Source organism: Scylla paramamosain, unplaced genomic scaffold (genome assembly GCF_035594125.1).
Source record: "Scylla paramamosain isolate STU-SP2022 unplaced genomic scaffold, ASM3559412v1 Contig41, whole genome shotgun sequence".
In the NCBI taxonomy this organism is placed as follows: Eukaryota; Metazoa; Arthropoda; class Malacostraca; order Decapoda; family Portunidae; genus Scylla; species Scylla paramamosain.
In genome coordinates, this window is record NW_026973706.1 from 730,040 (window position 1) to 751,554 (window position 21,515).

Here is a 21,515-nt window from a genome sequence, read left to right on the forward strand (position 1 = left end):
ATATATAGGCTACAAAATTTTGAGCTGCCCGCTAAATCAAATAGTCTACCCGGCCGCCAGGCAATGCACCATGCAGTCACTGAAACACGGAGATTAAATTGAGTATTCATCTCTCTCTCTCTCTCTCTCTCTCTCTCTCTCTGATGTATTTATTTTCTTTACATCAATAAATTATTTTAATTTGAATTTGAATTTTTCTCTATTGTTGTCCGTAAATGCTGGCAAACCACAAAGTAATCATATTATGTATTATGAAATAGATTTCAGGGTAGCATTGTTGGAATATATTAAGGAACTATCACCATAGTAAGCTAAAATAATAGGGCGAGGGAGTTTGCGCAACGCGCTGCTCGGATGGTCTGCCTTGTACGTGCCAGGCTGCCAGCCTCGGCCGTTGGCGCGAAAACTGTGGGAAAGACAGGGACAGTTCAGGAAGTCTCAGGCTGTTTTGGAGCCTTTCGTGGCTGTGCTAGCAAATAGCAGGTATGTAGTGATGTATTCAAGTGTGAGGATTACCTGTGGGCAAAGTGTAGGATGTCAGTGGAGTGTACAAGGAAAGGGAGAGCGTGATTGGAGAGAGTGTTGGACAAGAATTTTTAGGCGGCAGTGAATCTAGTCCTAGAGTGTTTCTTCATCTGCTCTAGGGGCTATGTGAGTTGCAGCGGCTGTGCGAGAAGACGCCTGTCTGCCCTACGTTAGTGATAGGTGTGCTCGTCACCTCTTATCCAGAGATGACCCTACCGGGGTGGAGTGGAGTGGGGTGGGGCCTGAGTGGAGTGGTTCTTACCTGGTTGGGCTCCCGAGGGAACCCCACAATGGCTAGCACGCCAGCCCGGAAATTTTTTAAAAGAACAGAGGACTATAAACTGAAGAAATGGCTGGAAAGTGTGCTATACACCCAAAGTATTTACAAACATCAAGGGATAGTCGGGTGCACATAACCTAACGCCACATATCACTCGCCTACCTGGCCGTCTTGCCACGGTTTTGGGGTAATGAACAACGCTTATTTATATTTGAATACATGGCCGAAGATCTTTTGTCATTAAGACACCCATTTATTAAACAGGTCTAACACCTCTACACTCGAGAACCCCGTAAAGTAAGATAAATATTAATTCAATTAATGCAATATCTTACCTTGTAATGGGGATAGAGACCCGGCGGGGACACTTATAGAAACCTTAACCATAATGTAAGACTCCAGTAAGGCAAACAAGGCCGTAGGTAAGGTAATCTTTTGGTGTAGCTAAAGTAAAATATTACCACTAAAACTAATGAATCCTAATCTAAAACAATCTAAAATAACCAATTTTTTTTTCATTTCCCCACCTAACCTAACCTAAAATAACCTAACCAAACCAAACCAAACCTAACCCACTAACCTAACCTGATTCGAAGTATTGGGGTGGTGGTGAGGGGCAAGTATTTTTTTTACGAACCAAAAAATTGCCAATTTATAAATAGCACATCGAAATCTATAAAAAGAAAGTAGTTTCAACCCGAAAATCCTAATCTGACCTCTGCTATAATAATTCTGCAAAATATTTTAGGCCAAGTATATACAAAGTTTAGATGATTGCCTTAATTATTGTTCACTAACCAAACCCAAGATTTCCTAAGCTAACCTAACCTAACCTTTCCAGAAATTACCTGCCAAAATGGAAGGAAGGGTTTGCCACCCCCTTCCTTGTTCAAGTAGTCATTATGGGTAAAAGTGTAGAGTCCTTTCTCGGCGTTATTACTGGTTTGTTTTTTTCCTCGTTTTCCCAGCACCAACAAACTTTAAGACGTGGCGGGAAGGCGGAGTTTTAGGGTGGAGGAAGCCACATAGGGCAAATTTGGCAAGACCCACAATTACCATGAGGGTTTTGATCCCTTCACTTCTCACTTGTGTGGTTATTAGTGATTTATGATGCGTTATTAATAATAAAATACAGAAATACACCTTATAGTACTACTAACATGATATACTGTTATGAATTTAGTGACAGCGAAAATGTATATAGCTATGTATTTTTCTTTAACTGGGATGCATTATGCTAAAAATGCAGTGTTTGCAATTTCTTTATGGCATTTCTGCCAGAAACATCACTGGTATTATTTCTACTTCCCCATATGCATACTAAGCCTGTTAATATAGCTGCAGTAGTTTTCATGTGTGTAGTGGTAAAACCACTTTTGTCTGTAAATTATCAGTTACTGAATAGTAACTAGTTTTGAAGAGGTCAGATAGAATGTTTTCAAACTTAGGAAATTAATTTTACTAGGATGTGATGTGAAATTTGCACAGACAGACCATTAGTAACAATTAATTTCAGGAAGAGCGTATCCTGCTACTGTATGGGCTGGATCAACCTCAACTTGTAACTGGTGGTAGCTACTCCATCCATTAATTCTTTCCCTCTGTTGAGACAACTTAAAGTGAGTATGTATATATAATGTCTTATTGAATGTTCTATCTATGCATGATGTACTGCTTCAAATTTACTTTACGGACCTTTAAAGTCTGACTGATCACCTATATCACTGTCATACTGAAACTCTCTTCAGAAGGCAAATTTTTGCTACTTTGTGTTGTGTGTAATCATTGAGCTCGTTTGTGTTGTAGTATGTAATCTTTAAGCTACTCTGTGTTTTGTGTAAACTGCAGAACTACTTTAATTTGTTTTTGTGTACTCTAAACTAATATATTTCATTTGTTATCTTTCAGAGTACTAAACCACTACTCTAACTCTCCTATTTTTCCCTGACTTTTGATCACAGTCTCTTCTCAATTAATTATGTCTTACCATAAAAGATACAGGCAGATACAACGTGAGCTCAAGGAACTGTTGGTTAGTAGTAGTGAAGAGGAAGCTGACTGGGTTCATCAAAACACCAAAATTCCCAAACTTTACCATAATAACTCTGACCCATCTTTAAGCTTTTCTGACCAGGACAGTTGTGAAAGTACATCCTTATCCCCCTTGATAGTAACTGCACCAGAAGAATTAAGCACAGATGATGAGAGTCACCACCATATATCTGATTTGGCACTTGAAGAAGGATTAGCTTTATGGGCATCAAAAAATAACATTACACGCCAGGCAGCAAATGAATTATTGGAGCTGTTGAGGAATAATGGGCATAATCTACCTAAAGATTCACGCACTTTGATGGAAACTCCAAGGTATGTAGAGGTATTAGAAAAATGTGGAGGACACTATTATTATTTTGGGATTGGTTCATGTTTGCAAAATATATTGAAGACTCATCCAGCATTTGTAAAAGAAAATTATTCCGTTAAACTCAGTGTAAACATAGATGGTATTCCTTTACATAAATCAAGCAATGAACAGTTCTGGCCTATACTGATAAAGTTCAGCTGCTTTAAGCCAGCATTAGTTGCTCTGTATTGTGGAAAGACTAAACCAGATTCTATTGACAGTTTTTTGGAAGATTTTCTTCAAGAATATAAGCAACTTTCTGAAAATGGTTTAGTTTTTGAAGGGAAAAGACTGGCAGTAAGAATAGTTGCATTTATTTGTGATGCACCTGCATGCTCATTTATCAAATGCATAAAAGGGCACAATGGGTATTACTCATGTGAGAGATGTGAAATTAAAGGAACCTGGCAATCACATGTTCTTGTATTAGACTCTGCACAACCCTGTAATGAAAGATCTGATGAGAAATTCAATCAGGAACAGTACAGGGATTCTCATCAGTTAGGAAAAAGTCCTTTGATTCAGTATGGAATATCTTGCGTGAAAGGGTTTCCACTGGATTACATGCATATGATTTGCCTTGGTGTTACCAGAAGAATGCTACTTTTCCTCATAAGAGGTTCTAAGAAATGCAAACTCTCTCAGCTTCAAATAAGTTTAATTTCTTCTTCTTTAGAGAGTCTTTCCAACAAACTACCAAGTGAATTTGCTAGACAGCCACGATCACTAGCTGTAATTGATTGCTGGAAGGCCACCGAATTTAGACAGTATATATTATACACAAGTATTGTTGTCCTGAAAGATGTTGTTCCTATTATATACAAAAACAGTCTTTTGCTTACTGTGTCCTTATCAGTTTTATTGAATTCCAATGATGAAATACGAAATTCTTACTTACCATATGCAAGAGAATTACTTAAGTGTTTTGTACAACAGTGTCGAGATATATATATGGTCAAAGTTTTATTGTATATAATGTTCATAATCTTCTTCATTTGGTAGATGATGTAGAGAATTACCAGTGTTCCCTTAATGACATTTGTGCTTTCCCATACGAGAATGAACTTCACAAAATAAAGCAGTTAGTGAGGTCATCAAACAATCCAGTTTCTCAAGTTTTCAAAAGACTTGCAGAAAAGAAAATGTTTAATGAATCAAAAGTGACAGAAGCTAATCACAGAATATATATATATCTACAAAATACAAAAATAATTGTTTCATGTTAAAAAATGAAGATTTTGTGTTCCTTAGGAAACTAAAAAATGATGTCTACTATGAATGTGATGTTCTTCGTCAAAGCCAAACTGAAAATTTTTTTACTGAACCATGCAATTCTAAACTCATTAACATTGTGTTTATGAAAAATAAGAGTAATTTAAAAAAGAAAGTAATTCACTTAGAGCAGCTGCATAGAAAGGTGATAAAATTGCCATACAAAGATGGTGTTGTTTTAGTACCAGTTGAACATGACATTTCCAGTTAGGTGGGCAGTTGTACATGGTGTATTCTCATGACTGATATGTGTTTACTAAAGAGAAGTTAAGCAAAACGTTTCAGATCTGCAGGATTTTAGTCTTCATACACAAGTTGTATTTGTTATGTATCTCTCTTATGGCCATTGTTCTTTATCTCAAAACTGTTCATCTGCATCTTCACTCTCCTCTTCATCTCCCTTGTGCCTTGTGTGCCAGTACAGCCCGGAGTGCTGCTCTTCGGCTTATGAAGAGGATTTTGTCAGGTTGAGACATGGGTAATTGTTTCTATACTACATTTAAAATATAGAAATTAGGTTTTTATTCTTGTCATATACCTATCTGAAGAGGTAAAACTGCCAACATGCCTAGCTTTTAAATATTGTATTATTCGTACTTGAATATCTTACTGCTGATGTTATTAATGAAACAAAATATGCAAAGCATGAACATAGCCCATTGATTAATTATATTTTATATTTAGAATGTGGAAACGAGCAGTTTGGTTGGAGGGTAAGAAAGAAGAAGAGGGTGTGGTGCCATCCAGCTGGGTATTAGAAGAGAACCAAACCTTGTTTTGGCCACAAGGAGTTAATGCTGAGAATGCCCTTCATAATCAGCAAGAACCAGACCCTGCATCATGGAGAAAGTTTATGTTGAAAAAAGTGAAGATCACTTCTGGTTGGTGTTTTACTATTATCTTGCTGTTATTGGATGACGTTCACTTTCATGTTTATTCACCTCAGAAATGCTCATTTTTGTTGCCTTTTAGCTGTACCTGATTGAGATAAATGTCACAAAAATTTAGGGCTGGTAATGAAATGTTTGGCGCCTGAGATGGGCAGTGGTCGAGGTATGCAATATATATATATATATATATATATATATATATATATATATATATATATATATATATATGGGTTATGAACAAGATGTACTCAGTACCGTAACTTTATTTTGCGCTACGTTACGCCACTCAGACTTGATGGCATCTTCAGGCTAATATAAGAGGTATTGGTGTGGAATCTTATATTATAATATTTTAAGTATTTTGGTGTAATTGTAAATTTAATATGTATTTTATTCTATTAGACTGAAGATGCCAGCAGTCTGAGTGGCGAAACTTAGTGCAAAATAAAGTTATGGTACTGAGTACGTCTTGTTCATAACCCAAGTATTTCAAGAAACTTCATCAACGCTATATATATATATATATATATATATATATATATATATATATATATATATATATATATATATATATATATATTTTTTTTTCCCCTCAGATAGTTTTCAAGAATGCGATACCTACCATCTGACATCTACGGTGGAGAGTTCTGAGAGCAACAGTGATCCTGATGAAGGTCTACTCATGAGAAAAAGGAGAAAACGTTGTAAGAAAAATCTGCCTGATGACTTTGTCAGCAGTGAAAACTTACATGGTAGGCATACCTGGTCATATTTGAAAACAATTTATGAAAGAAGAAAATCATAACAGTGAATACAACAGCAATACTATTGTTCATTAATAATTAGATTGACAAACTGAGAGAACTGAGAGGTGGGGGATAGCTGGGAAAACACAAAGTGGTTTGGTTAGCAAATTTCTTCAATCTCATTTTTGTCTACAAAGTGTCTGACTGTAAACATTTACAGGTGAAGGGTTTCCCCGGACTATTCACTGACTCCTTTTATTTGTCTTTGACAGCCCCCAACACCAAGCCCTTTCACAGTTTTTTTTTTTTTTTCGTGTCTTTGTAATATGTAATGATTTTTCCACAGAAGCTGTCCACATGAAGCCAGCCTCACAGAAGCCACAGGTCACAACCTCTCAAGATAAGGTAGCTTCTGCTCCTTCACAGGTTGTACTTCCAACACCTCCTCCTAAGGTGTCTTTGTATATGCGGTCCACCAGAACCCATGGGATGATGGAGTGCAGTGCAACAAAAGATTCGGTATCCAGCAAGACATCCAAGTCATCTGACAACAGTGATGGCAGTGGCCAGCATGACAGGAGACATCATGACACGCCTTACCAAAAAAGAAACCATGATCGAGGTGACAATCTTGACCACCATGACAGGAGACACCATGACACACCTCACCGAAGAAGAAGCCATGACCAAGGTGACGTGCTTAAAAAGTTCTCAGATTCAAATGTGACAGAAATACAAATGATAGTTGCAGCAAAATTGCGTAATGCTCCAAAATTGAAAAATGAAAATTAGCTGATGTAAAATGGTACTTACAATCAGTTAAGATCTGCAAGAATGTTAAAACAAACCAATCTTTGTCTCATGCATGACCTTGGTGAAGTAAAGTATTTTCATACCAAGATGAACTGCAATAGCGCAGTGAAAAATCTAGTCATACCCACTGCCAACAGGAGTCTAACCCGGGTCTCTTGAGTGAGAGCCAGACAGCAAGACCACTACACCACTGTGGTGTAGGGGTCTTGCTGCCTGGCTCTCACTCAAGAGACCCGGGTTCGACTTCTGGTGGCAGTGGGTATGACTAGATAAAGTATTTTCATTTTGTATGTTACTAAAAAAATGCTGGTAAATTTATCTCATGACTGATTGTACACAGATGACCTTATATATTGTAACTATGTGTACATTTCCCTTCCTCCCCCCTCTCTCTCTCTCTTAAAGAAGCTCTTTTTCTATCAGAATGACAAAATTTATTGATGTGTAAACAGTATAAGGGGGGATGTTAGAGAAGCTTAAGAATGAAAGAACCAGGACCGCCGAGAACCGAACCTCAGACAAGCTGTTCCCGCCACCACGCTAACCTGGTCCTGGTTCTTTCAACTTGTCGTTATGGGATTCAAGCTTAAGAATGGTTTTAAGATGTGGAGAGAGACTTACTGCTGTAAAATTTGAACCGATTGGGATATTACCTCATGATATTTATGTGAGATGATATTAATGATCTCAGATTATAAAAGCAAACTAGTATTATTAACAGTTATTTATTTTGTAATTTAGTAATAGATATAACATTTTAATTTATAATTTTGCTTTTGCCTACCACTTAGGTTCCCATGTATTTTTACGTAAATGAAAAAGTATGGAGCTACACAAGTATCAATTCACAAAATGCTTAATTTCATTGACAACTGTGGTCTGTATTGTTTTAAGCATATTGTGTACTTGTGGCAGGCCTGGTATTCTTTGCATATATTCCCCCTGGGGCTACATAGATACTAGAATGTAGCCCTCTCCATGTCGGCTGTGTGCCGTAAGAGGCAACTGATTCTGGCCCTGGGTGGGGATCTCTTTTACTAGCCCATAGCAGGTCTTTTTACCGCTTGACATATTTTCCCTTCTCATTTCCCTTTGCTTTCTGTCCATTTTCTTTTACGTTCTCTTACTTTTCCGAGTGGTGGGCTGACTCTTTGTCAGAGTGAGGGTTGGTGTCCTTTACTTCCCATAGCCATTTCTGTCTTTCTCTTGTTCTATATACCTCTACTGTTTAGGGTGACACTAGGCTGGGGATCTGCCCATTCTTCTCTACCTTTTATAGTCCCACTTGTGGCACATGCCCAGGGATAATGCTAGGCACAAGTGCCATGGGAACCCATTTATTGAGTCGTGGCCCGGGATGGCGGATGGTCACCCTCACAGTTCAAGGGTGGTTTCTGCTGTTCTGGACCATGGCATGGGGAGGTAATGCATAGGAGCAGGTGTCAGGCTATGGATGGATTGTGGCTAAACAAAGTTTTAATTTTTTGTATTACTGGGATCATCCATTTATATATTGCAGTTATTCTTCATTCAAGTCAGATATCTTGAAAGCCTTTATATATAAAAATGCAAGCACTAACTTTTTTTTTTTTTTCATAAAATATGGAAATTATTTTGGTTTTGATATTTTTACAAGGATGAAGATTATTAAATTTATGAAAAAGTGTAAGACTGAAGAATATATATATACACACTTTCTGTATTACTTGTATTTTTTACATGCCTACCTTGTATTCTGAAATTGCACAGTACTATGGTTGCATTCAACAAGTGTGAAGGCTGCATTATCGTGCTCTACCAGCCTGCCTGTCAACAATGTGCGGTCTCGTAAAGGATATGTTTCTGTTTATAATAGCCTATTTGACTATAGCTTACGTAAATGATACAGAAACATATACTGAGAGACTGGATGCACTGATGACATGCAGATTACCAGAGCACGATAATGCAGCCTTCAAACTTGTTGGAATCAACTACAAAAGCTCAGATAATTCACGGATAAATAAACACATGGATTATTCCACCAGATATTACCGTGTATTACACGTGAATTTGTACACGTGTATTCCACGTGTTCATTTTCACGTGAATTCGATTTTGCATTTTCCATCAAATATCCATGAGTAATCCACGTGCAGGATCCACGTGTATTCCACGTGAATTACGTGACATTTGCCCACTGGGATGGATACAAGAGCAAGTTATGTCATTGCCTACAAAGATGCAACATCCAGCTCTGGATTAAAAATGAATATGGAGAAAATAGGACGGAACAGAGAAGGAGCTACTGTCAGTTGGCTCAGACACCTGCATTTTGGTGACGAAAAGAAGATGAGGCTTATTAGAGGGGAGGTGGTGTTCTACAGATTGAAAATTAGATAAGGCGGCAAATGCTGCATAAATTAATGAAGAAAAAGTTGAGTAGGATGTCAAGACACTTAGGTTCGATACCTGAAGAAGAGTCCGACCTGGGGACATTTGTGGTCTCCTTCCCAGACAGGGACTCCAAAGCTTGTGTAAGAGCCACCATCATAAATTTTGAATTCTGAGTGAAGGGTGTCTGCATATTAGGTACATGTAGAGTTGTGTGAAGGGAGAGAGTAGAGTTGTGTGAAGGGAGAGAGTTGTCTTTAGAGGGCAGGGTGTGACTGGCCCCTTGCACTGTGAGTCACAAATGGAAACATTCAGTGTGGTCACAGCTGGGTCACTGGAAAGTTTACAGCATCCCTGATCCACAACAACACTGGGAGTGATTATCATTTTGGCATGTGTCAGAGGAGGAAGACAATATAAAATAGAACAGTGCTGGAATACCTATCTGAAAGAGAGACACCTTCACTTAAACCCCTAATACTTGCATGCTAGATACTCTACACTGACAAAAAACAACTCAGGGCAACATCACTATACCTTACACTACACGTAAAACAGCCGACCATCGCTGGGAGAGGCAGGATGATGCGGGAATTTAGCGATAATACGAGCACAGGGTCAGGAACACACGCGGTGAGGAGCAGGAAGGAAAGTGAACGGAATGTGGCCTTGGTACTGTCTCATTTGTTCGGAATGTGCGCGAACCAGATGCGTGAGTCTTCTACAGGCGATTTCAATGCAACTAAGGATCATGAAGTGCTGTAGGTGGAATATAAGGGTGAAGTGGTTATCTGAGTGAGGTTTAGGTGAGTTTTTGAGTGTGTATAGGTGGGAAAGACGAGCTGCTGTGAGTTTTAATTAGTGTTTCGAAGCTTCAGTCGAGACAAAAGGTACACGTTGCCGGAGGAAGGATAATACTTAAAATATTCATACTTCCTCACCTTATCTTACTTACTCACTGACTCAGCTCATATTTAATGTTGTGTAATGTAATGCGGGGATGATAGTAAGGTCAATGTTGATGTTGTCTTTGTTGTGGAGTAATTTATTGTGCATTATTCTTGTTCGTCTGTCCGCTCTCTGGTGACTCAACGACAGCCTATCATCTCCCTGCATTTTTCTCGTGCCCCGTTCCTCTCTCCTCTGCTCCTCACTCTCCCCATCTCTCCTACCTCCATCCACTCTCCCCCTCCCGTCACCTACCCCCTCATCTCCCGGTCCTCTTAGCTACTTCCGCTCTCTAGATAGATAGATAAAGAGGTAGACAGACATACAACTAGAAAGACAGACATAGACGAAAGATAGATAGACAGACGGACAGACAACTAGCAAGATACAGAAAAATAGACTGGTAAATAATGAAGGGTTCTGCTGTAGAAGGTGAGACGCAGAGGGGTGAAGGAGGCACTGAAAACCCAGCTATCACCCACACTCTCCTGTACCACGACAGCCAGCTAGTGTAGAGAAAATGTGGAGAAACAAAGTATAAAGGAGCGTTTTACTTTAACATTCACCTTCAGAACAACACTTTGACGAGTCCTTTGAAAACCAACATGCCAAAGAGAACCAGGTCCACTTCTTTCTCTGAGGACCCGAGTACCTCACCGCCCTCGTCCTCTTCCACGACCATCTCTCCCCCGACGTGGCCCATGAGGCCAGAGGATGAGGGGTATATGGTCTTCTTCCAGAGGCGGGACGACTGGGCCGAATGGCGACCTACGCGGGTCTGGTACGTCTCCTCCGAGGGCGTGCAGGCGCTGGTGGGGCAGTGGAGTAACGCAGTGAAGTGGCCGCCCAATGGAGTGGCCTGGTGGATCAGTCTCCTTTCCTCGTCCAGCGGCGTGATGGGCGATCGGACTCCCTCACATGAAGACTCGATTCCTTTAACTTCGGATTCAGTTCCCCAAAATTCGGATTCGATTCCTCAAAATTCGGATTCGATTCCCTCTAACTCGGACTCGTCCCCCTTAAACGCAAACTCGACTCCCTTAAATTCAGATTCGGTGTCCTTTGACTCTGACTCGATTCACTTAACCTCAGACTCGACTCCTTTAAAACTGTTCTCAATCCCCTTTAGCCTGAACCTGAGGCTGTGTAGGGAAGAGGACAGCGTCATCATAGTGCGCTCAGAAGATGATGATGAGGAGCCACTGAAGAAGAGGCCCCGCTACTCATAAAGGTGAATGAGTGGACAGGTGAACAGAATAGCACAGGTGGGTGGAACAGGTGGACAGGACAGGTGGATAGGACAGGTGAACAGAACAGAACAGAAGGATAGAACAGGTGCATAGGTCAAGAAAATGATACAAGTGGATTAAATAGGACAAGTGGATAGAATAAGTTAGGTTAATAGGACAGGTGAACAGGTGTGAGCGTCCATTAGGTCCCCTCAGGTACAGATAATTACAGGTTTTGCTTACACTTCTTTCTTCCATCTCCGTTTCTCTATCTGTATTTTAATTAAGTTTTGTAATATCATCTCGTAAGGAAAGTTTGTATTTTACTTCATGAGCATAAAAACTACTTCTTATTTCACTTAATTTCTTATTGATGAGAATTTTAATTGTTGTTTTATCATTATAGATAGGAACATTAATTTACAGGAGGAAAAGAAGGAGGAAGAGGGCTAATGAGAAGATGAGAAAAGGAAGAAAGGGCAATGAGGAAGAGAGGATATTTGGGATGTGAGAGCGAAAATGGTAGAAGAGAGAAGCGAGAAAAACTGATGAGAAGGGAAGTGATGGAAGGAGAAGATGTGATTGGGAAGAGGGAAAGGAGGGGTAAAGGGGGAGAGGGGAGTCGGGAGGGAGAAAGCCTTATGAGGGAGGTGAGGGGAAGTGGAAGGAAGGAAATGTGAGAGAGATTGAGGGAGAGAGGAAGAGAAAGAAGAGAAGGAAGTGGAGTTGCGTGGAGTCATTTCCTTCACTTCCACACACACACACACACACACACACACACACACACACACACACAGACAGGGAAAGTCCTCATGTTTTAATTACTTCTTCCCTCATTACTGTTATCGAGGAGGTGAGAAGGGAAGGAAGAAGGGACAGTAGAGAAAGGGGAGGAAAAGAGGGGAAGGGAGGGGAGATAGCAAAAGGGAGAGGGAAGGAAGAAGGGTGAGTGTTAAGGTTTAGTGGTGAAAGTAGTAGTAGTAGTAGTAGTAGTAGTAGTAGTAGTAGTAGTAGTAGTAGTAGGAGGAGGAGGAGGAGGAGGAGGAGGAGGAGGAGGAGGAGGACCATTTCAACATCAGGTTTCATCTCATTTCACCTTGTCTATATCCTCCTCCTCCTTCTCCTCCTCCTCCTCCTGCTCCTGCTCCTCCTCCTCCACCTCTTCCTCATCTTCCTTCTCTTCAGTGTCAGCGCGAGTCTTTTTACATTCCACCTAACCACCAATCCTCCTCCTCCTCCTCCTCCTCCTCCTCCTCGCAGCATCTCTGCACAAACGTCAGCAGTCTAGATAATATGCAAACTTCCCTGACTCCAATTTGTCTTAACTTTGTCCATTTGTCCGTCAGTTTCCTGCGGCTGCCTCCTCCTCCTCCTCCTCCTCCTCCTCCTCCTCCTCTCTCTCTCTCTCTCTCTCTCTCTCTCTCTCTCTCTCTCTCTCTCTCTCTCTCTCTCTCTCTCTGCCACTCAATTTCTTGTTTCTACCTACCGACCGCATGGGAGGGTGAAAGAGAGGGTTGAAATTCTTTCTCTCTCTCTCTCTCTCTCTCTCTCTCTCTCTCTCTCTCTCTCTCTCTCTCTCTCTCTCTCTCTCTCTCCTTCCACCACCTGTATCTCCCTCCCTTCCCTCCTTCCCATCAATCTTCATTCCATCTCTCCTCTCTCCTCTCTCCTCCTCCTCCATCCCTTCCTCCTCCTCCTCCTCCTCCTCCTCCTCCTCCTCCTCCTATCATTCTCCTTGTTCTTCTTTTCAGAGCAATAAGGAGTAGTTTCCCTTTTCCCTTCTTTTCCCCTTCTGCCCTTTGCTTAGTAACTTAAGGAGGGATGAGTTGAGGGAACAGGATGCCAAAAAAAATAAGGGGAATTTAAAGGGAATTAAGGAGTGAGGGGAAAATTGTTCGAAATATGTAAATGGAAAGGAGTGAGGGGAATGAGAAGGGAGTGAGAGGGGAGTGAGGGGAGGTGGTAGAGGTTTGGAATCGACAAACACAGAGCCGCCCACACCACAAATGTCATGGGAGAGGGGAGTGAGAGGGGAAGAGAGAGGGGAAAGGGGAAGGAGAGGGGAATGACCAGGAGATATATAACTCCATAGTGCTGTTCCCCTCTCCCCTCTCCCCTCTCCTTCCTGCTCCCGTCTTTTCCTCCTCTCTTCTTTCTTCTCCCTTTGCTCTTCCCCTCACCCAAATCTTTCCCCTCGCCTTCACCTCTTCGTGTGTGTGTGTGTGTGTGTGTGTGTGTGTGTGTGTGTGTGTGTGTGTGTGTGTGTGTGCTTGAACCAAACACCTACACGTCTTAATTTTTTTCCCATCCCAGTAACTAATAAATACATCTGACCTTTCCCCACATTTTTCCCCTCATCTCCTCCCCTCACCCCATCACCAAGCTTTTTCCTCTTTCTCATTATTAAGAGATGCCAACAATACCGTCAAAATTCCCCCACTTCCTCCCCCCCACTTACCATCATTCCTCTTTCCCTCTTTCATCTTCCTCCCCCCTTCTCTCTCTCTCTCTCTCTCTCTCTCTCTCTCTCTCCCCTCGCCAGCATTGTCCCGGGGAGCTTGAGACACTCCAGGCGCCTAGTTAAGGAGAGAGAACAGGTGAGTTATGAGTGAGGGGAGAGGTGAGGGGAGAGGGAGAGGGGAGACAGAGGGGAATAGGTAAGAAGGACGACAGGGAGAGAGAGGGGAAGGAAAGGATAAGAGGCAATAAAGAGATGATTATGATGATGGCAAAACCAGGTGAGAAAATAAGGGGAAAGTGAGGGGAATTGAGAGTATGAGGGGGAAATATGAAAGTGAATTGAAGGTGATGGAAAAATAAAGTTAAAATAAAAGGAAACAAGGAAAAAAGAGGGAAATTTAACAAAGAAAGGGGAAAAGGAGAAATGTAAAAAAAAAGTTACAGAAAAGATGGTGAGAAGGAAAGTGAGGGGAAAAAAGAAGATGGGCGAGGAAAAATGAGAGGGGGAAAAAGATGAGAGGACAAATGAGAGAGGAAACTGAGAGGAAAATTATGATATGTAGTAATAAACGTGGAGGGAAAGTTTTATATTATATCCTCTCTCTCTCTCTCTCTCTCTCTCTCTCTCTCTCTCTCTCTCTCTCTCTCTCTCTCTCCATAGGGTAAGTAGAAAACTGCTCCTTCCCTCACTTTTACCTCCATCTTTCTCGACTAAATCCCTCCTGATTCCCTCCTTTCCTCCTTCCCTCTTCCTAACTCTTTCTCAGCACCTCCTCATCCCTCCCTTCCTCCTCTTCCTCCCTCTCTTCCTCTCCTTCTCTACCTGCCTCTTCTCCCTCTCTTCACGATTACTACTATAATCCCCTCTTCTCTCTCTCTCTCTCTCTCTCTCTCTCTCTCTCTCTCTCTCTCTCTCTCTCTCTCTCTCTCTCTGTGGAAGAAAAGGAATGAAAAGAGCAAAAAAGTAAACAAAGGAACAGAAATTAAAGAAACGAAGAAATACAAAGGAAAAATCAGAGAGAGAGAGAGAGAGAGAGAGAGAGAGAGAGAAGGTATAAGAACATAAGAACATAAGAAATAAGGGAAGCTGCAAGAAGCGACCAGGCTTACACGTGGCAGTCCCTGTATGAAACACACCTACCTATTTCCATCTGTTATCCCCATCCATAAACTTGTCTAATCTTCTCTTAAAGCTCTCTAGTGTCCTAGCACTAACAACATGATTACTGAGTCCGTTCCACTCATCTACCACTCTATTTGAGAACCAATTTTTTCCTATCTCCTTCCTAAACCTAAATTTTTCAAGCTTGAACCCGTTATTTCTTGTTCTACCCTGGTTGCTGATCCTAAGAATTTTGCTTACATCTCCCTTGTTAAAACCCTTATACCACTTAAAGACTTCTATCAGGTCCCCTCTTAACCTACGTCTCTCTAAAGAATGTAAATTTAACAGCTTCAACCTCGCCTCGTAAGGAATACTCCTCATCCCCTGTATCCTTTTAGTCATTCTCCTCTGTACTGATTCTAATAGACCTATATCTTTCCTGTAATGTGGGGACCAGAACTGCACAGCGTAGTCTAGATGAGGTCTGACCAGCGCCAAGTATAACTTTAATATTACTCCCGGCCTTCTACTTTTAACACTCCTAAAAATGAATCCTAGTACCCTATTTGCCTTGTTTCTGGCTTCTATGCATTGTTTCCCTAGACGGAGTTCAGAGCTAACTATAACTCCTAAATCTTTCTCGTACCCTGTACCTACCAGAGTTTGGTTGTCTAATGTGTACCTATTGTGTGGGTTTCCTCTACCTACGCTAAGCACTTTGCATTTATTGATATTAAATTGCATTTGCCATCTATCCGTCCATGTGTGCTGCAATGTTAGGATCCCATCACAATATATGCTCTGACAAATATTTGGTGTCACCGAAAACTTTGACGCTGAATGAACATCTTCTTTAGTATTTAAATACAGAAAATATTTCACGTTGAAAGGCACCAGTCTGGGAGGGAAGGGAGAGAGAGAGTGAGAGAGGAAGAGAAGGAGGGAGGTATTGAGGGAGGACAGTGTGACAAGCTGTGACAAGACAGGACTACCAACCCTTCCTACGTCTGTCACCGCCTGTGCATTTCTAGTATCTCTTTCTATACCTAACGCTCTCTCCTTTTCAATGGCCATGATGGAAGTTCTACAAGGCAGCATCAAACTCCTGACAGTCCTTCATACATCTGTCACCACTTGTGCGTACATTTCTCTACCTATAACGCTATCTCCTACACCTCTCCCAGTTGGATAGCCACGATGGGGAATTCTACAAGGCAGCATGAACTTCATGAAGGTACAAAAACAAGGGATTATCATTACTATAACAGGCCCAGATAATTTACAGTAAAGCCAGCTATTAGCAAATGCCTAATGGTTTCTTTACAGTGTGGTTTGCCAGTGGGTTAGAAACAATTAATTTAACGATTTGTCACCTCAACTCACACCATAGCTGCCATTTTCTTTGCGTGATGTTTTCTTGTTGTTTTTGTTTTCATAAAAGTTTCTATGTGGAATAACTCAGCCCAGTGGATACACGTAGCACCTCGTTACGTTTTCTGAGACAAAATGTGGTATGCAGGAAAAAGAAATGTGTGGTTTCAGTGCTTGGTTTATTTTATTTCTGTGGAGTGTAGGTTTGATATCGTCGTGCAACATGCGATGAAACCAGTGTTCAGTTTGAGTGCGGTTGAAAATTGTTATGCAAACACTGTTTATTTAGTGTCAGTGTACGTCGCTCTCTCTCTCTCTCTCTCTCTCTCTCTCTCTCTCTCTCTCTCTGCTAGCAAGATATTTCCCATCTATATAATCAGGAATTAACAGAGGAACGGAAAAACACCCGATGGAGAGAGAGAGAGAGAGAGAGAGAGAGAGAGAGAGAGAGAGAGAGAGAGAGAGAGAGAGAGAGAGAGAGAGAGAGAGAGAGAGAGACGAATTTACTTTAACGTAGCTTCATTTCCGTCATAATATCATTACCTTCGTTATCAAAAAAAATTTTATCTTGTCTTGACAACTCTGAGATGTATGCTTGACACTGTGTGTGTGTGTGTGTGTGTGTGTGTGTGTGTGTGTGTGTGTGTGTATGTGTCTGTGTGTGTGTTCTGGATCTGTGTGTACTTTGGAATAATGTTTGGTGTTAGGTATTGAAAGCTTTGACGTGGTAGATGACAGATGACTTTTGTTTGAGTTAATTCGTGCAGACATTGTGCTTCCAAGCCTAGGACGAGCGTGTGTGGGAGTAGGAGGGTAGGAGGGAAAGGGGAAGGGTAGGACGGGGGATCATAGTGGAGCAAAGGACTAGACAGGACATATATATATTATATATATATATATATATATATATATATATATATATATATATATATATATATATATATATATATATATATGTGTGTGTGTGTGTGTGTGTGTGTGTTTTGGGTCAGTTTCATGTTTCAATATATATACTTTTGACACTGCCATATGAATGTATGTATGTATGTATATGTATGTATTGCATGTATGTATATCCTTTATCTGTAATCATACATTTACAGATAAACGTTCACCTTCCGCAGGTATGTCGTGGTGGAAGAGTTGGTAGCCCTGCACATGTCCATCCGAGAATTACGTCACAGGTGGGCACAAGCCGCAGTCATTCGCCGGCGCCTCCCTGCAGTCTCAGGTAGCAGCGGCGATGCGTAGTGCTGTTGCTTTGTACTGAGTGAGCGTGAAAGAACGCTCGTGACGATGTATGGTGATGGACGTGTGGGCCTTTACGTTGTGGAAACAGAAGGTGAGATTTGTCTTGATTTCCACCGTAGTATGAGTTAAATTGAGGTGAAGGAGTGAGAACTATGCGGGTAGTTAGTGGGTAGGCTTGTTTGGTAACGTCTTGTCTGGACTCTTGAAGCTCTCTGGGAGTTGTAATTAATGTTAATGTTTTGTTGCTTATTAAACTTAATGATCCCAGAGGCAATATCGTACATGTGCAAGGTAGGTGTGATTGCAGGGAGTGGTGTTACGTTGGAAGTAGGGGGGCAGGAAGAAAACCCACACGCACGCTCTCTAGCTGTATTTCACGAAGGCGAGTAAACAGCAATACATATAGGAAATATAGGCGGACAGGCGTACTGGTGGAAGTAGGCAGGCAGGGGCATGAGAGGTCAGGCGCGCAACTGCTCTCTGGCTTCCCTGTTTCGGCAGGTTCGTAAATCACCTCGCACACCCTCGCTTCCCCACCTCCACGTGAATCCACTCATTACATACATGCTTATCAAGCAATTACAACGTCACTGAGTACAAATCGGGCATAGTATTCTGATCGTTACAGTGGGAAAACAGTGGTGGTGGTGACTATCGGAAGAGCGAAATGACGGAACAAGCGGTAGTGGACAGGAGTACCAACCTTTGCGATACATCTGTGCTCTGCTTCCATTTTCTATTTCGTATATTCTATTTCAGTGTGTCTCAAACGATGTTCTGCCGTACCACTCACTACTGTATTTAGTCGTTTCATTCATTTTGTTGTTCAGAGTGAAGAAGATTGTAAAAATGTACTTTTAAGGCATTACAATATTTGCCAGCGCTGAATCGTATTTCGGATATGTTGGCACCCTTAAATGTCGATGCAAATATAACACGTAGGTAATAAGACTAATGGAATTCTGCCATAAGTACTGCTTATTTGCTATGTGTGAAGTGACAGAAGCACGTGCAAATCTTATTCTGAATCTCTACTTTCGAAGTAAAAGATACGTGTTCATGCTGATTAAAGTGGGAGAGAGGAAAGGGAGAAGGATAGAAGGATCTCGTCTCCTCGACTTTTAAAGCTCCCTCCCTCTGGCTCGTTACTTTGTGGTGTTTATTCGATGTTTGTTCGGCTTAACTGTTCCATTGGCATTATCTGTTAAGTAAGGAAGATACTATAGCAGTGGTGTAGTACTGATTGATCTGATGGTGGTTATCTATGCTAGTGGAGAACCACCTGCGCAGTAACTGTTCCCCTCAACAAGTCTCATTTTAGCGTAAATCAGATTATGTCACGATTGCGTTGTTGATGAATGGATATCCGCACTCTCTTCTCCTGTTATTTTCCATTCCATTTCGACAGTACCTTTTGTAGAGGACGGTGATGTCTTGGGGTGTGTTGGCAGAGGTGCGAGTCGCCATCATGGCTGACGTCATCAAGTCTGCTGGGGAGAAAAATAATGCTGCTTCGCTGTTTTTTTTTTTTTTATTCCACTAACTTATTACTTATTATTTGTGGAAATATAAATTATTTATGTGGAAATAGAAGTGGAAAGAGAGAGAGAGAGAGAGAGAGAGAGAGAGAGAGAGAGAGAGAGAGAGAGAGAGAGAGAGAGAGAGAGAGAGAGAGTGTGTGTGTGTGTGTGTGTGTGTGTGTGTGTGTGTGTACTATCCTCAACCGTATCAAATACTCTGTTCAGTAATCCACCTACATTATCCTGAATCCCCCGCCACACATTACTGTACACACAAGTTCAATTTTCTCTTAATGGAGTGGAGTGAGAGTAAACAGTGAGGTGGAGCTTGTAACGTGGCCTTGCTGGGTAGTGGACAGTGGACACCCTGCTGAGTGGCGCTTGATGGGGTGACTGTCTCTCTCTCTCTCTCTCTCTCTCTCTCTCTCTCTCTCTCTCTCTCTCTCTCTCTCTCTCTCTCTCTCTCTCTCTCTCTCTCTCTCATATTTATATTAGAAGAATCCAACTTTGGGAATGAGAATAGTTCGTTATTTTTTTTCGTGTTTCTAGTATTTTATTTATGTGGATTTTACTTGAGTTAATTTAATGTCGCTTTGGTCATCTATTTGTGGAAATTTATTTTGTGGAAGTGTGAGGAAGAAGAACAAGCTTATTAATTTAAGAAGGATATTGAAAGCCAGTCATTCTTCCCCTTTCGTGTGATTTTGATATACTTAATCCTTATAACGACTTGCTTATATTGGAGGTTCAGCCTTGCATCATAAGCTTGGAAAGATCAATTATGCAAAGGAGGGAGAGGAATATAATATTAGTTTGGATGCTAGCAGTGACTGATTGTCTTTACCTAATCCTTGTAATTTCAACACTTGGTGATGTTCATACTGGTATGATGTCTTCAATGAATCTTACAGGAGGTCAGAAGTGCTTGCAATGGGATATGACTAGGAAATCTTACAGTATTAAAGTGGTATATTTTTAATGCTTTCTCAAATACACTTGTTTTACAGAGAACAAGAATGGTGCCTCATATTTTTTAGAACACTTGCGTCAAGGTGATCACGATTAGTACCTTTCAGAGAAGAACAGGGAACAGGGAAAGTAGTTAGGAAGTTACGTATAGTTTGGACGGTGTTGACAGTAGTAGCTATACGTGATGCAGAAAGGCAGGACATTTTTTACGGATATGGTGATAATAGGGAATGGGAGAAACGAGGTCACGTGGGTCATTTTGGAAAGTGGAAAGTAGGTCAAATAAGACAAAGATTCTAGAAAACGGCAGACATTGAAAAAAAAAATGAAAATATTGGCCAGAGTATTCATCTGCTGCTGCTGCGGTACTAAAAAAAAAAAATGAAAAGCAAAGTTGAGCTTGTTATCGTCACACAAGAGCAGAGGGCTCCAGGACGAGACCTTGTGTTTGTAAGAGTTAAGAAATATAAGTGATCCTCGTAATTAATTCAGTGAGGGTCGTTAGTCTGCCAAAACATGCGGGAGTGAGCACCTGATTAGCCTTGGTAATACGATGATTGGCTGCCGACTAACTCGCCTGTTTAATTCATTCCGTTCGTGCCGCCATCACCACGTGTAGTGCACATGTGGGGAGTCCTGGGGCACTAATTACCATGAGAGAGAGAGAGAGAGAGAGAGAGAGAGAGAGAGAGAGAGAGAGAGAGAGAGAGCAAGCTGTTATTATTATACTCGGAAGCTTAAATATCCTAGTGTAGAGGGGTACTGACCTTCTGTGATTGCCTTTTTAGCGTGCCTCAGCATCAGTGTTTGGTGGTCCCAGCCACCGGCAGTGTGTTGAGACTTAAAAGTGTCCAGGTAACGATGAATTATTTATGGGTCAATATTAAAAAAAAAACTGTTTTTTTATTTGCTTTTCATTCTCTTAGTTGAGGGGCGGGGAACACTTAATGGGTGGATGACCACCATCAGGGCCGCCATTCCACCGCATTCATGGCCACCCTACCCGCGCTCATCCAGTCACGTCCCCTTAGTGCAGCGCCCCTCATCTGTATGTATGCTGAAGAGACACGGAAAAATGAACACTCGTGTCTCTGTGAAATATTGTGCGCCATAAAGTCTCTTGTCCTCAACGGCTTTTTTTTTTTTATTCCTTCTTATAATAATTATAGAAGAGTCCTCTTGCCACACATAAAACTGGGTATTCATGTATATTGTTACGGTAGGATCAGGAACGTGGAAATAAGGATATTTAACTCTGTGTGAAGTGTTGTGCTGACTAAAGTAGTGTGTAGTGCCTCATCAGATAGCAAGACAGTGTTGGAATGCTTCAGGGAGATAAGGGGAGGGGGGCGACAGGGA

General features: G+C 41.3%; 2 protein-coding genes and 1 long non-coding RNA gene across 18 annotated transcripts in view; 2 read left to right on the forward strand and 1 right to left on the reverse strand.

Moving 5' to 3' along the window:
• LOC135098039 (protein lin-54 homolog) overlaps positions 1-11,755 on the reverse strand; it is a 77,258-nt gene extending 65,503 nt beyond the window's left edge. For 14 of the 16 annotated variants that reach the window (XR_010266493.1, XR_010266489.1, XR_010266494.1 and 11 more), the window contains exon 1: positions 9,846-10,062. Coding sequence is in view for 2 of the 16 variants with exons in the window: in XM_064000222.1 (XP_063856292.1) it covers positions 9,846-9,869 (24 nt within the window). In the remaining 14 variants the exon portion in view is untranslated. Of the gene's footprint in view, positions 1-9,840; positions 10,063-10,817 lie in introns of those variants that run through there. The other 2 variants (XR_010266492.1, XR_010266491.1) reach the window with 2 other exon arrangements.
• On the forward strand, positions 329-8,632 carry LOC135098035 (uncharacterized). Its single transcript, XM_064000212.1, has 4 exons — positions 329-483; positions 5,166-5,362; positions 5,968-6,123; positions 6,464-8,632. Exons 2-4 carry the CDS (start codon positions 5,167-5,169, stop codon positions 6,907-6,909), a joined length of 798 nt encoding a protein of 265 aa, XP_063856282.1. The 5' UTR covers positions 329-483; position 5,166; the 3' UTR covers positions 6,910-8,632.
• Positions 11,756-16,013: 4,258 nt separating the features above from the next.
• On the forward strand, positions 16,014-21,286 carry LOC135098024 (uncharacterized). The gene is made up of 3 exons (XR_010266463.1): positions 16,014-16,279; positions 17,541-17,758; positions 21,083-21,286. It is a non-coding gene; the product is annotated as an uncharacterized LOC135098024 (long non-coding RNA).
• Positions 21,287-21,515: the final 229 nt, after the last annotated feature.